Below are 15,991 nucleotides of genomic sequence, written 5' to 3' on the forward strand. Positions count from 1 at the left end.
TTATAGGAGTTCTTGGTATATTCTAGATATAAGCCCTTTGTTGAGTATATGTATTGCAAGTATCTTCTCCCACTCTTGCTTGCCTCTTCCCTTAATGGAATGTTTTGATAACCAGAAGTTCCTAATTTTAATACATTCGTACTTATGAATCTTTTCCTTTATGCTTCATATTTTTGGTGTCCTATTTAAAGCTTTTGCCTGTCCCAAAGTTATAAAAGATATTATCCTATGTTATCTTCCGGAAGCTTTGACTCTTTATTTTTTACTTAAGTATACACCTGGAATTAATTTTTTGCATATAGTGCAAGGTATGACCTCAGTCCCTTTTCCCATGGAAATATTCAATTGAATTTATGCATGTTTTCCAGTTCTGTAGATTCTTTGAATTTTCTATATTCAGAATCAAAATAATGATAGTTAGACTTCCTACTTTCAAATCTTTATACCTTTCTTTTCTTCTTCTTGCCTTATTGTACACTAGGACCTCTAGTAAATGTTCAGTAGTAAAAGTGGTATTGCCAGCATCTTTCTCTTATTTTCAATTGCAAAGGGAAAGCATTCAATGTCATCATTGTACATAATATTTGCTATATATATTTTGTAGGTTCCTTTTAAAAGATTAAGAACGTTCCTTTTATTCCTAGGTTGCTAACTTTGTTTTCACGAGTTGATATTGAATTTATCAAATGCTTTTACCACTGCTATTGAAATGACCATATAATTTCTCCTTTGCTCTGTTAATGTGGTGTTTTTTTCTTGACGTTAGATTGTTAACCCAACTTTGAATTCTTAGAATAAACACACTTGATTACTGGCTTTGGTCTGTTAGCATTGGTTTAGAATTTTTGCTTTATGTTCATGAGAAAAATTAGTCTGTAATGTTTCTTTGTTGTCTTTGTCAAGCATTGGTATCATATTTTGCCGACCTCATAAAACAGGTGGGAAGGGTTTTAAATTTCATATTTCTTTGTTCTTTGTTTTCCCTGACTCTCTGTGTTGGTTTCTCTGCATAAGATAAAGAGCCACCTCTCCCAGCCTTGACCTCTCCCAGCCTTGAGGAAGTGGTCTCATGTAGGTTAATTTCAGTTTTATTATTTTTCTGTTCTTGGATTTTCATTTGATTTTTCTTTTTAGTTTCCAGTTCTTTGCTGAAATTTTCTACCTTGTGATTTGATTTACTGAACATAATCACATATTTTTAAAAGATATGTAGGTTTTTCACCTCAGAAACTAGTAGTACTCTTAGCAGTTACCTTTGCTTATATTCAAAGTGTATTATGTAATTTTTCAGTGCCTCTCCATGATATACCACTATTAGATACAAATTATAAAAACAAACAATAACAAAAAAACCCAGAAAATGTTTAAACTGGTTAGGCATCCCATGAGTACTTTTCTGCTTTTCTGGAATCTATCACCTTCTTTGGGAGAGACTGGTAGTAAGATTTAAGCTGTTGTGGAAGAAGAAGACATAAATCCACTAACTTTGGATGTTTTAGAGATCTCTATAGCCCTGAACTGCTCTTTTGTTTCATCTCAACATAAAATGCCAAAATTATTTGAACAGAACAAAATTCCATAACAATAAAGTAAAGTAAATAAATTTCCTCATTTAAGCTAAGGGAACATCTAAGGGGACTTAGCAAATTTTGATCAACAAAACTTTGATCTTTAAGTACTCCAAAGTAAGCACATACTCTAGTCCAGCAAGAGAAAAAAAAGGGATAAACTGCTAAATCCTTCATTGTTCTAATATCAGATGATTTTAGGATTTTAGGATGATTTGTCTCTGCTCAAATATCACCTCATCAGAAACACCTGCACAGCTACCCTACAGTAGCACCTGCCTTGTAGACTCCCTGTCCCCTCATCCTATTTTTTGTTTTTCCACAGCACTTTACCATAAGATATTTTGTTTGTTTGCCTCCCTCTTCTAGAACTTAAGCTCCATTAAAGTAGGATTTTTTTTTTCTATTTTTGTTTACTGTTTTAACCCCAACACCTAAAACAGTGCCTGGCACTAGCAGGCACAAAAAGCATTCAAGAGTGTTGTATAACTTAACACGGGGTTTCTTTCCACCTCTAAAATTCTACATTATTCCTTTGAGGAGTTCATAACTACAGAGTCAACCAGGAAAGAAAATTCTCTACTGTTGTAGGTCTGGGCACAGGGAACTTAAGATGTGATAGTGGCCCTAGAATTTCCTGAAAGACATAGCCCAACCCACTGTTCTGGGTCCAGTGATTTCCATCCACTGCTGCATTTTTACTTCTACACCAATACTGTTCCTACTCAGACCACCAGTGACATCCTAGTTGTTAATTGAATACACAGTTTAAAGAACTCATCTTCCTTAATCCTTTTCTCTTGATACTCTTATGTTCTCTGACTTCTAAGATGCTGTTCTCCACTGATTCCCCTACTGCCTTTCTGGTTACTCTTTCCCAGTCTGCTTCCAAGGTTCTCCCTCCTATACCTGTCCCTTAAATACTAGAGTTCATCATTCACTCAGTCACTGATAAAATAAACATGTATTAAGCACTCACTGTATGGCAGGTTCTGTTCTAAACACATCTTTGATGAGACAGACAAGTCTATAGACTGGTGAAAAATGAGGAGAACTCCATCAATGGGTGAATGGATAAACAAAGAGTGGTATGTATACATGGTGCAATACTATTCAGTCACAAAAAGGAGTAAAGTACTGATATATGCTATAATGTGGATGAACCTGGATAATATTATGCTACGTGAAGGAAGCCAGACACAAAAGGTCATATATTATATGATTCCATTTATACAAAATGCCCAGAATAGGTAAATACATAGAAACAGAATGAAGGTTGGTGGTTACCAGGAGTAAAGGGGGAGGGAGGATTAGGGAGCCGTGGCTTAATGGCTATAGAGTTTCCTCTTGGGAGGATGAAAATATTTTGGAACTAGATAGAGGTGTTGTTCATTTTGAAATGGTTAATCTTATTTTATGTGCATTTTATCTCAAAAAAGAGGGAACAGTTAATGACTAGAAACAAATGAACAAGTAAGAAAATATCAAAAAGTTATAAATCCTATAAAAAATGATGAAAAGAAAGCAGACGATGTGATAGGAAGTGATGAGAGTATGGGGGATGACTTTAGGTTGAGTGGCCAGGAAAATGATTACTGAGGAGGGGACGTTTAGGATGAGACCTAAATAACAAAAAAAGATCCAGTCTTGCAAAGGTCTGGAAGTAGAGCACTTCGGGCAGAGGGAACCACTGGTGCAAATCTGTATGGCAGGAAGAAGTTTGGTAAGTTTGAGAAGCAGAAAAAGGGAAGGGGGTGGTCTGGAGCTTAGAAGGACAGAGAGAGAATGTAATGAAATGGGGACAGAGAAATAGGCAGGGGAAGTCCAGGTATGTAGAGACTGTAGGCCATGGGAAGGAATTTGGATTTTATTTTAAAGCAATGGGAAGCCATGGGAAAGTTGCAAGTGGGGGAGTATATGATCTTTTAAAAATTTTTAAGAGATCCATTTGACTGCCAAATAAAGAATAAACTATAAATTATAGATGGGCAAATGTAGAAGTGGGGAGAACAATTGTCAGCCTATTTCAGTAGTCGAAGCAAGGGATGATGCTGCTGGCTCGGGAACGGTGGAGGTGGAACCACATGTTAGATCCAGGAAATGTTTTGGAGAGATCAGACTTGACAGTGGATTGGCTATGGGAGCGAGGGAAAGAGAGGACTCAAAGATGACTCCTAGGATCTCAGCCTGAGCTCAGGTAGATGCTCATACCACTCTCTGACATGGAAGGCTAGGAAGGAGCCAGGGTTAGAGGAGAAAATCATGATTTCTAGGTTAGACATTTAAATTTAAAGTGTTTATTAAACATTCAAATGGAGATATTAAATAGGCAATAGATATGTGAACCTGTTAATCAAGGAAGAGATCAGAGCTGGAAATAAAATATGGGAGTAATCAGCATAAGGCGGATACTTAAATCTATCAGACTGGTTGATAATACTTAAAAGAGTATAAATGGAAAAGTTGTCCCAAGACAGAGCCTTAGACCATAACATTTAGTGGTCCAATGGGCATCTTCAAGGAGAGGAGGAAAGTTTGATGGTGAAAGAGGTGGGGTGGGACCCAGGGAGGGATGAGGTTCATTTGTAGAAGCAAAGTCATTAAGCAGGTAAGAAGGAATAGAATCCACAGTGTAGGTAGAAGGAAGACTCTGAAACAGAGTATGGCCTAAAATATGGCTCCAGGTGCAAGTGGTGTGGAGAGATGAAGGAGTTTCCACCTGAGAAAGAGGCAAGGCTACAATGCCATGAGTGAGAAAGTGAACATACTAGGGAAGTGCAGTAGAATGGCCAGGCAGTGCTAACTAACCATTTGAATTTGTGGTCATGAATTTCAAGTCCCTACAGTAATGTAATTTCTCCTCCATCCACCTGCCCAGCATTCAGTTGCTCAGGTACAGGCATGGTGCAGGCAGTTTAATTAGGCCTGGGTTTTACCAAATACCTAAGATAGAGCCAGGATATAGGGAGGGACAAGTTGCTGAATGGTTATCATAATGGATATGGAATATGAGCAGAGTTAGAAAAGAAGGAAGATATGAGAAAGTGGGAATACTAGACTAAGTCAGATGGAAGGGTAATAGGTGGGTTGCATAAAATCTTTATTAGTAAGTAATGCAGTTATCACTGATGACAATGTCAAGAATATGACCACGGGAGTGGGTGCCTGAAATGAAGTGTTCCCCTACGTTTTCCTCTAGGAGTTTTATAGTATCTGGTCCTACATTTTGGCCTTTAAACCATTTTGAGTTTATTTTTGTATATGGTGTTAGAGAATCTTCTAATTTCATTCTTTTACCTGTAGCTGTCCACTTTTCCCAGCACCACTTATTGAAGAGATGGTTTTTTCTCCATCATATATTATTGCCTCCTTTCTCATAGAGTAATTGACCATAAGTGCATGGGTTTATTTCTGGGCTTTCTGTCCTGTTCCATTGATTTATGTGTCTGTTTTTGTGCTAGTACCATACTGTTTTAATTACAGTAGCTTTGTAGTACAGTTTGAAGTTAGGGATTATGAGTCCTCCAGCTCCGTTCTTCTTTCTCAAGATTGTTTTGGCTATTTGGGGACTTTTGTGTTTCCATACAAATTTAAAAATCCTTTGTTCTAGTTCTGTGAAAAATGCCACTAGTAATTTGATAGGGATTGCATTGAATCTGTAGATTGCCATGAGTAGTACGGTCATTTTTAACAATATTGATTCTTCCAATCCAAGAACATGGTATATCTTTCCATCTGTTTGTGTGGTCTTCAATTTCTTTCATTAGTGTCTTATAGCTTTTGGAGTACAGGTCTTTTGCATCCTTATGTAGGTTTATTCCTAGGTATTTTATTCTTTTTGATGCGATGGTAAATGGAATTGTTTCCTTAATTTTTTTTCTGATATTTTCTTGTTAATGTATAGAACTGCAACAGATTTCTGTATATTAATTTTGTATCCTACAACTTTACCAGATTCATTGATGAGCTCCAGTCATTTTCTGGTAGCGTCTTTAGGACTTTCTATGTATAGCATCATGTCATCTGCAAACAGTCACAGTTTTACTTCTTTCCAATTTGAATTCCTTTTATTTCTTTTTCTTCTCTGATTGCTGTGGCTAGAACTTCTAAAACTATGTTGAATAAAAGTGGCAAGAGTGGACATCCTTATCTTGTTCCTGATCTTAGAGGGAATGCTTTCAGCTTTTCACCATTGAGTATGATGTTACCTGGGGGTTTGTCTGTATGGCCTTTATTAATATTGAGGTATGTTCCCTCTAAGCCCACTTTCTGGAGAGTTTTTATCATAAATGAATGTTGAATTTTATTTAAAGCTTTTACTGCATCTATTGAGATGATCATATGGTTTTTCTCCTTCAATTTCTTAATATGGTGTATCACACTGATTGATTTGTATATATTGAAGAATCCTTGCATCCCTGGGATAAATCCCACTTGATCCTTTTAATGTGTTGTTGGATTCTGTTTGCTAGTATTTTGTTGAGAATTTTTGCTTCTATGTTCATCAGTGATATTGGTCTGTAATTTTCTTTTTTTGTGATATCTTTTTCTGGTTTTGGTATCAGGGTGATGGCCTCACAGAATGAGTTCAGAAGTGTTCCTTCCTCTGCAGTTGTTTGGAATAGTTTCAGAAGGATAGGTCTTAACTCTTCTCTAAATGTTTGATAGAATTCACCTGTGAAGCCATTTGGTCCTGGACTTTTTTTGTTGGAAGTTTTAAAATTACTGATTTAATGTCAGTACTGGTAATTGGTCTGTTCATATTTTCTATTTCTCAGTGTTGGGAGATTGTATCAATACCTTTCTAAGAATTTGTCCATTTCTAGGTTGTCCATTTTATTGGTACATAGTTGCTCATAGTAGTCTCTTATGATCTTTTGTCTTTATGTTGTGTTGGTTGCATTGTAACTTCTGCTTTTTCATTTCTAAGATTTGGGTCCTCTCTTTTTTCTTGATGAGTCTGGCTAAAAAAATGTATCAATTTTATTTATCTTTTCAAAGACCCAGCTTTTAATTTAATTGATCTTTTCTATTTTCTTTAGTCTCTATTTCATTTATTTCTGCTTTGATCTTTATGATTTCTTTCCTTCTACTAACTTTTTGCTTTGTTTGTTCTTCTTTCTCTAGTTGCTTTAGGTGTAAGGTTAGGTTGTTTATTTGGGATCTTTCTTGTTTCCTGAGGTAGGATTGTATTGCTATAAACTTCCCTCTTAGAACAGCTAATCCCAGTTGTTGTATTGCTGCATCCATGTATACATCCATGATGTATTGCTGCATCCCAGAGGTGTTGGATTGCTGTGCTTTCCTTTTCATTTGTCTCTAGATATTTTTTTATTTCCTCGTTGATTTCTTCAGTGATCCATTGGTTGTTCAGTAGCATATTGTTTAGCCTCCACGTTTGTGCTTTTTGCAATTCTTTTTCTTGTAATTGATTTCTAGTCTTATAACGTTGTGATCAGAAAAGATGCATGATTTGATTTCAGTTTTCTTAAATTTACCAAGGTTTGTTTTGTGGCCTAGCATGCGATCTATCCTGGAGAATGTTCCATGTGCACTTGAAGAGAATGTGTATTCTGCTGCTTTTGGGTGGAATGCTCTATAAATATCAATTAAGTCCATTTGGTCTAATGTGGTATTTAAGACCTGTGTTTCCTTATTGATTTTGTCTGGATGGTCTATCCATTGATGTAAGCAGGGTGTTAAAGTCCCTCACTATTAGTGTATTACTGTAAATTTCTTTTATGTCTGTTAACATCTGCCATATATATTGAGGTGCTCCTATGTTGGGTGCATATATATTGACAATTGTTATATCTTCTTCTTGGATTGATCCTTTGATCATTATGTAGTGTCCATCTTTGTCTCTTTAACAGCCTTTATTTTAAAGTCTATTTTGTCTGATATAAGTACTGCAACTCTGGCTTTCTTTTGGTTTCCATTTGCATAGAATATCTTTTTCCATCCCCCCACTTTTAGCCTGTATGTGTCTCTAGAACTAAAGTGGGTAATTTGTAGGCAGCAAATATACAGGTCTTGTTTGGTATCCATTCAGCCAGTGTGTGTATTTTAGTGGAGCATTTAATCCATTTACATTTAAGGTAATTATTGATATGTATGTGCTTATTGCCATTTTGTTAATCGTTTTTGTAGGTCTTTTTTTTTTTTTCCTTTTCTTCGTTTGTTCTCTTCTTTTGTGATTTGATTACTATATTTAGTGTTATGTTTGGATTCCTTTTTCTTTTTTGTGTGTTTATCTATTATAGATTTTTCATTTGTAGTTACAATGAGGTTTTGGTATAGCAGTCTACATATATACATGATTGTTTTAAGTTGCTAATCTCTTAATTTCAGATGCATTTTAAATGCCTTGCATTGGTACTCTCCTTCCCTCATGATTACTGTTTGTTTGTTTTTTTGTTGTTGTTGTTGTTTGCGGTACGCAGGCCTCTCACTGTTGTGGCCTCTCCCGTTGCGGAGCACAGGCTCCGGATGCGCAGGCTCAGCGGCCATGGCTCACGGCACAGCCGCTCCGCGGCATGTGGGATCTTCCCAGACCGGGGCACGAACCCGTGCCCCCTGCATTGGCAGGGAGACTCTCAACTAGTGCACCACCAGGGAAGCCCGATTACTGTTTTTGATATCATATTTTACATCTAATTGTTTTGTGTATCCCTTAACTGCTTATTGTGGATATAGACAATTTTACTACTTTTGTCTTTTAACCTCCCTACTAGCTTTGTGTGTGGATGATTTCCTAGGTTTTCCTTTACTGGTGAGGTTTTTCCTTCCATAATTTTCTTGTTTCTAGTTGTGGCCTTTCTTTTTTGCCTAGAGAAGTTCCTTTAATATTTGTTGTAAAGCTGGTTTGGTGGTACTGAATTCTTTTAGCGTTTGTTTGTCTATAAAGCTTTTGATCTCTCCATCCAATCTGAATGAGAGCCTTGCTGGGTAGAGTATTCTTGATTGTAGGTTTTTCCCTTTTATTATTTTAAATATATTGTGCCACTTCCTTCTGAACTGCAGAGTTTCTGCTGAAAAATCAGCTGATAGCCTTATGGGGATGCCCTTGTATGTTATTTGTTGCTTTTCCCTTGCTGCTTTTAGTATTCTCTCTTTAATTTTTTTTCATTTTGGTTACTGTGTGTCTTAGTGTACTCCTCTGTGGCTTAATCCTGTATGGGAGTCTCTGCATTTCCTGGACTTAGGTAACTATTTCCTTTCCCAGGTTAGGGAGGTTTTCAGCTATTACCTCTTCAGATATTTGCCTGGGCACTTTCTCTCTCTTCTCCTTCTGGGACCCCTATAATGTGAATATTAGTGCACCTGATGTTGTCCCAGAGGTCTCTTAAACTGTCCTCATTTCTTTTCATTCTTTTTTCTGTTCGGCAACAGTGATGTCTACTACTCTGTCTTCCAGCTCACTGATCCATTCTTCTGAATCATTTATTCTATTATTGATTCCTTCTAGTGTATTTTTCATTTGAGTTATTGTATTCTTCATCTCCGTTTGGTTGTTCTTTATGTTTTCTAACTCTTAGTTAAAAAATTCTAACTTCTTGCTCTGTGCATCCATTCTCCTCCTGAGTTCTTTGATCATCTTTATGATCATTACTCTGAACTCTTTCTCGGGTAGATTGACTATCTCCATATCACTTAGTTCTTCTCCTAAAGATTTATCTTGTCTGGAACATACTCCTCTACCACCTCATTTTGTCTGAGTTGCTATTTGTATTTTTATGTATGTGGTTGGTAAGTTAACATTTCTCGACCTTGGAGAAGGCATCCTATGCATCCGAGCAGTGCACCCACGGTATATGCTCTAGGGGTTCCCCCTAAGAGGGCTGGGTGGGTCCTCCTCTTATGACAGGCTATGTGGGTGGTCTGGTAGGCTTGGTTGGCCCCTAGTCTGGTTGGTTGCCAGGCCCTGCCTTGTGCAGTTGCTGCTGTCTGCAGTTTAGTGGGGCCTTGTCATGAGGCGGCTGGTTGTGGAATCCTAGGGGGCCCTGGGGCTAGTGCTCACTGGTGGGTGGAATCAGGGTCCCAAAGACTGAGGCTGTCGCCAAATCACTGGCAGGTAAAGCCAGATCCTGGGGTTAGTGCTGGAATAGTGGCAGGGAGAGCTGGTTCCTAGAGTCTGGCTGCAGGGCCCTGGGATCCCAGAGCTCATTTCAGATCACTGCGGGGGGAGGCAGTTGACTATGGGGTCCAAGGTGTCTGGAAGGTTGCGTTGGCCTGCTACTGGGCACGGCCAGGGCCCAGCTAGTCCCAGGAGGCCTGCATTGTGGGATTGTAGTTTTCTTGCTTCTGGTGTCTGCTCTGTGGTGGGTGAGGCTTATCTAGAGGTTTGTGTAGGCTTCCTGGCAAGAGGGGCCAGTGCCTGCCCACTGGTAGGTAGAGTTGGGCCTTGGTCCTCTGGTGGGCTGGGCCCTGTCTAGGGGTGTGTCCACAGGCGGCTGTGGGCTCTTTAGTCTGTAGGCAGCCTGTCTGCTGATGGGTAGGGCTGTGTTCCTGCGCACTTAGTGGTTTGGCCTGAAGCACCCCAGCACTGGAGCCTGCAGGCTGTTGGGTGGGGCCTGGTCTTGGTGCTAATGATCCAAGATGTCAGTTGTCAGGACTGTTCCTGCAGTTGAATGTTTCCCGGTATGTCTGACACCAGTGTCTTTGTCCCCAGGGTTAGCCACAGCCACTCCTTACCTCTCCAGGAGACTCTCCAAGGTCAGCAGGTAGATCTGACCCAGGCTCTTATCAAATTACTACTTTTTCCCTGGGTCCTGGTGCATGTGAGATTTTGTGTGAGCCCTTTTAAGAGTGAAGTCTTTATTTCCCCTAGTCTTGTGGGGCTCCTGCAGTTAAGCCCGGCTGGCCTTCAAAGCCAAATGCTCTGGGGACTCCTCTTCCCAGTGCTGGAACCCCAGGCTGGGGAGCCTGATGTGGGGCTCAGGACTCTCACACCTGTGGGAGAACCTCTGCAATATAATTATTCTCCCATTTGTGAGTCGCCCACCTGGGAGGGTATGGGATTTGATTATATCGCAAGTCCCATCTTGTTGTGGTTCCTTCTTTATGCCTTTCATTGTAGAAGATCTTTCCTGGAAGGTTCCAGTCTTTTTCTTCGATGGTTGTTCTGCAGACAGTTGTGATTGTGATGTGCCTGTGAGAGGAGGTGAGCTCAGGGCCTTTCTACTCTGCCTTCTTCTTGGCTGATGTTCTGGGCCCTGTGTCAATCAGTCACTGCCTCTGAGAAGAGGGGGGAATAGTAACTTCCCAGGTGAGGCGGGAGGCTCCAGTTTAGCCACAGGCAGATCTCCAGAGAAGTGGCCAGCTCTGAGCTGTTAGCAGCCAAAACCCGCAGCAGCTGGAGAATAGATGCACCAGCCTGGTGAAGGGATCCAGGTAGAGCACCAGCGGCATCCACTGCGGTCCACTCCTTGAACCACTCAGAGCCATGTGCTTTTCATGTTGTTCATTCCATTCAGGCATAGCTTCTCCAAGATTCTGGCTGGTTATAATTTCTGGGAGAATTTACAGAGGAGGGTTGGTAGAGCAAACTACAGCCCTTGATGCTGTCTCAAGGGCTTAACTGATACTCATCATCTCCTCACCCACTCTAGGTTCCCACCCCCCTCAACTGGCACTTCTGTTGGTCCAGGTGGCTTGCCTTGTGGGGTGAGCCCCTGGTTCCCGTGCCCTTCTCAGGATGTGGTTTGTCATCTACACTTAAATCTGGGCATGAGAGCACCAAAAGACCACCTCAGTGGATTACCCGAGTTCCAAACCTATTCCTCACTGCTTCCATTATGTAGTAGTAGCCTTACCTCTTCATGATGCTTGGGGTCAGTTCCCGCCGCCAGTATAGTACCTCTTTTCTGTGCCTCTGATCTGTCAGCATGAGGAGGCCAAAGTGAGTAGGTACAGCCAAAGCTTTAAGTTTAGGGAGACTCTTACAGTCTCACTTGGTGAGAGGCATTGCTCCTCTGAGACCAAAGACCTGTAGACCAACCAGACAGAGACAGAAGGAACAAATTCTCCAAGAGGGCCAACAGAAAGTGAAGCCATTCCTACATCCTCCCTTCTGTTCCCAGATCACTGTTACGAACACAGCAGCCTATAACAGCCATTGGTTTAAAGTCTCTACCATACGCTGAAGAATGGCATCCCATCCGCGCGGGGTATGATTTCCAAGCTAATTCCTCAGCTGTGCCTTCAAGAAGCCTATCAGGCTAGCATCCTCTGGAGACACTTCATGCTGTATGTGGTAGAACCAGTAGATACCTGGTCATGCCCTCACTGCCATACTCCTCTGCTGTAAAGTAGGCTCGTTTATTATTAATCAGGATCTCATGTCAGTAAATCAGTTACTCTGTGAGCCCTCGGATAGTGGTGCTGACCGAGGCCCTGCAGGCAGGAAAGGCAGACTATAGGATACACATCAGTTCTGGTAAGGATAACACATTGCCCTTTCCAAAGTGTAAGGGACCTGATGTAATCTAATTGCCACCGAGAGGCTGGCTGATGTCTTTGAGGGACGGTGCCACATCAGAAGCTCAGCTTTGGCCTCTACTGCAAGCAGATCAGCCATTCAACAGGAACAGCAGCTAGATGAACCTGGGTAAAAGGGAGATGGTGCTGTTCGGCCCATGCATAATTTCCACTGGAGTGGCCAAGGACAGAAGCTAGAGCAAGTCATCCTGTCTACTTGGATGCTCTGTCTCAACCGGGGCGCGCTAGCGTGACAGGAACTGTTCTGCAAATAGTATACAGTTTTCTGCAGCAGATGGCATGGCCTTGCTGCAGAATCTCAAGGGTTTGTAACACAACTCCCCACCGAACCTTGCCAAAGGCTCCACAGAGCACTTTTCTCTATGAGAAATTCTTCTAGTATGAGAGCTGCTAAGTCATTTCACCCAACTAGCAGGACTGCTTTTCCCCCCATTCCCAACTTACTGCAAAGCCCTTTCTTGCTCTGGGCCCTGCTCAAAAACAAACAAAACTGCCTCTGTGTCCACGTAATAAATGAGTCAGGTTATTCCTCCCAAGAGTGGAACATGCTGCCTTCCAAACCTGAAGAGACCTACCAAGCTTTATGCTTCTTTCACGGTGATAAGAAATGCAAGGTGCATTAATTTGTGCTTAAAAGGAGATGTCCTGACATGTTCCATATCACCAGACACCTACAAACAAAGTGTCAAGCCTTGAATTGCTTCTGGGGTTTACCTTTCACTCTCTGGAGTACCTGTGTCTTTCCAACCTTCAACATGCTTGCCAATTCTTGCTCATCAGGGCTTAGCATGATGTTCATGTTACTGTATCATGTCCTATAGTCTGCAGTCCGTGGAACGTCCAGGTGGTCCAGGCTCCTTGAGAGTGTATTATGACAGCATCGTTAACATAAAACATAATGTTGGAGCAAGAACATGGATGTGTACTGTCTATCCCGTGAGAATGCTAACTGCTTCTGATCTTCCTCCTTACTGAGTATTAAAAAGAATGCATTTTCCAGGTCAACAGCAGCATACCATGTCCCCAAGACTGTGACATTCTACTTCAGTAAAGATGTGATACCTGGCACGGCAGCTACAGTTGGGGCTACTACTTGGATAAGCTGGCAGTACTCCACTGTCATCTGCCACAATCCCTACACTTCTGGCAGAGGCCAGACTTGTGAACTACATCCCCCTATGACAGAGTTCACCTGCATACAGATCGCTGACTCTCCAAACGCTTTATAAAAATCACATTCTTCCCATAAAACAAAAGTTGAAGAAAAGTCTGGGGGGTGCCGCAGAACTAAAAAATTAAAGTACAGATTTCCCCAACTTATTTTTTTTAATTGAACAAATTATTTTGAATGAAACACTGTAAAATTATGGTATCATTGCCCTTTATTCCTCAGCCACACATTGTATGTGTGTGCGTGTGTGTGTGTAAATAAGCACTACACAGGTCACAGTTAACTGAGCACTTCCATACCACATGAAGGGTGGAAGCAGGCACTCATCACTGAAGTGTTCTCAACTGCAGTTGGACAAACAAGCTAGCCCAGCATTACGCACCCACCTCCACTATACATCATGCTTTTAACCCACCTCACCTGGCCACCTCCATGCAGCAGCGAGCCCCCTTGAAGCCCAGCCTTAAGTTTCTTTCCTCTATAAGCTTTCTTTGCCCGACTCGACTATACTCTTCACTTGCTGTTTTCGTTCCTTAAGGGTTTCATTAGCAGCAACTGTATTACACTGGTGTAGAGAGTTCAGCTCAAGACACATTATTTCATTAAGAGTTGCAGTGTTCTGTCAGGGGTGAAGCATACCAAGAAATAGGAAAACTTTTTGTAAAAGACCTTGTGTTCCTCATCTAACTTTTCTTTTTCTTTTTTCAGTCGCCCCCAGATATAGCCTTCCCCGCTTCTTTGGCCGCACAGCATTTCTTTCTGGAGGAGGAGAAGCGAGCAAAAGAACTTGAAAAACTTCTGAATACACATATTGATGAACTGCAAAGACACACAGAATTTACTCTTAATAAACACACCAAGCTAAAACAAAACAGACACATATGAGCTTTTAAACTTTTTTATTTGCTTCGCCCACCCCAAGGAAAAAAGCTCTGGCAAAATAGTTACAAAGCTGATTCGTGAAACTGAGAAATTTTGTTCTGTTTTCCTGAGTAAATCATTTCTGTAAGGCAGCTAGAAAATAGTATTTTGTTCAATAAAGCTGTTTGTATGTCTGCATTAACAAACAAATTGTTCAGCTACAGTTACTCTAAAATAAACATGACTTCTCCAAAAGAGATTTTTTTCTCCAGTCTGAGGAATAGTTTGGAATTAAATATGCAGTTTTTTCCCACCTGAATCATGTATACTGAAACCCATTTCCTCTGTAACAACACATGATGAGGGAAAGGGACACACTATATTCTAAATACAAACGGATCGAGTGCAGCTCTGTTGTACTAGGTTTGAAAACCCAATGATTTTTTGAAATGAATAGCTATGTAAACATCCTAACATTTCTTTTAGGAAAAAAAGATACAGCTTACTGTTGCTGCATTCATCTTTGTAATGTCTCTCTGTTTTTTGTTTGTTTGTTTGTTTTGTGGTACGCGGGCCTCTTACTGTTGTGGCCTCTCCTGTTGCAGAGCACAGGCTTCGGACGCGCAGGCTCAGCGGCCATGGCTCACGGGCCCAGCCGCTCCGCGGCATGTGGGATCCTCCCGGACCGGGGCACGAACCCGTGTCCCCTGCATCAGCAGGCGGACTCTCAACCACTGCGCCACCAGGGAAGCCTGTCTCTCTGTTTTAACACAAAAGACCTGGAATGTGCTGTTTGCACACTTAAAACATATGTGCCAAATATTAATGCTTTCCTGTTAGTACTAATTATTACTTCATGGACATAAGATAAAGAAACTATAAAGCATTGCTGTTGTTACCTTCTCCTTTGTCATACCTCTGTTTTAAATACAATTAAAGAATGAGAAATTCTTTGGACTTAAAACATAAATGCCAAGTCTGTAAAGAACAGTAATAGCATGGTGGTGAACAAGGAAACTCAAGTTCCAGATATACAAGCATGATAATCCATTTTTCTTTCTTTAAAAATGACATTTATATAAAGATTACGAAAAATCCCCATGTCATTACTCCAGGTTAAGTCCTACAGTTTTTATAGTTTTCTTTTTCTCTTTGAAGAAACTAAATCTCCACATACGGAAAGATAAGTCACAATGTCCTTAGACAAGTGTCATTGCCACGGGAAATGCAGAGCCCTGTCCACTTCAGCTGAAACAACCACGTGGGTTTGTAGAGCTCTTGACATTTGCAAAAAGCCTTCAGAGAGCATTATTCATTTCAGCCCAAAACAAGCCTGTGCAGTCAGCAAGGCTAGTATCCTTGTTCCTGGGAATCAAGCTGTTAAGAACTTACTAGAATCACGGTGAGCAACAGTCAGAAACGCCAGCCTCTGATTCCCAGCTCTGGCTCTTACCACTTCCCAGCATTATGTCTTGTCAGCAAGCAGGTGGTGAGCAGTGCTCTATCCACAGAAGCCATGTTTCATGGCAAAACATCAGAGGGTACAATGACCCACATGAGGAAAATAACCCGTTACCATACCTTTAATTAGAAATTTAGTAATTTCTAGCCTGGACACAAAGAAAATAGAATACTTTTCAGTGTTATCTTTAGAAGATGGGAAGAAAAAGTACATTTAGGTAAAGGACAGTTCATAAACAAATTCTAAAACCTTCATATCCCTAATGCAAATGCAAACAATGCAAAAATTTAAAGGTACATATCTTTAAAATACACTACGTCTGCATGCTGGATCGAAGACTCTAGACTACAATGATTTTAAAACAACAAAGTCAAGAGAGCATGAACCTGGAATATGTCCAGGACTCACAGTGCATTTGCCCCTCCAGAT

The 15,991-nt window shown here is 40.7% G+C and overlaps 1 protein-coding gene across 15 annotated transcripts in view; it reads left to right on the top strand.

Annotated features, from left to right (window-relative positions):
• The window catches only part of DEUP1 (deuterosome assembly protein 1), a 113,551-nt gene extending 99,141 nt beyond the window's left edge, over positions 1-14,410 (top strand). For all 15 annotated transcript variants that reach the window (XM_067750680.1, XM_067750681.1, XM_067750682.1 and 12 more), the window contains one exon: positions 13,948-14,410. In XM_067750680.1, coding sequence (XP_067606781.1) covers positions 13,948-14,124 — 177 coding nt within the window. In that variant the 3' untranslated portion in view covers positions 14,125-14,410. The remainder of the gene's footprint in view (positions 1-13,947) is intronic.
• Positions 14,411-15,991: the final 1,581 nt, after the last annotated feature.

This window comes from Pseudorca crassidens, chromosome 9 (assembly GCF_039906515.1).
Source record: "Pseudorca crassidens isolate mPseCra1 chromosome 9, mPseCra1.hap1, whole genome shotgun sequence".
In the NCBI taxonomy this organism is placed as follows: domain Eukaryota; kingdom Metazoa; phylum Chordata; class Mammalia; order Artiodactyla; family Delphinidae; genus Pseudorca; species Pseudorca crassidens.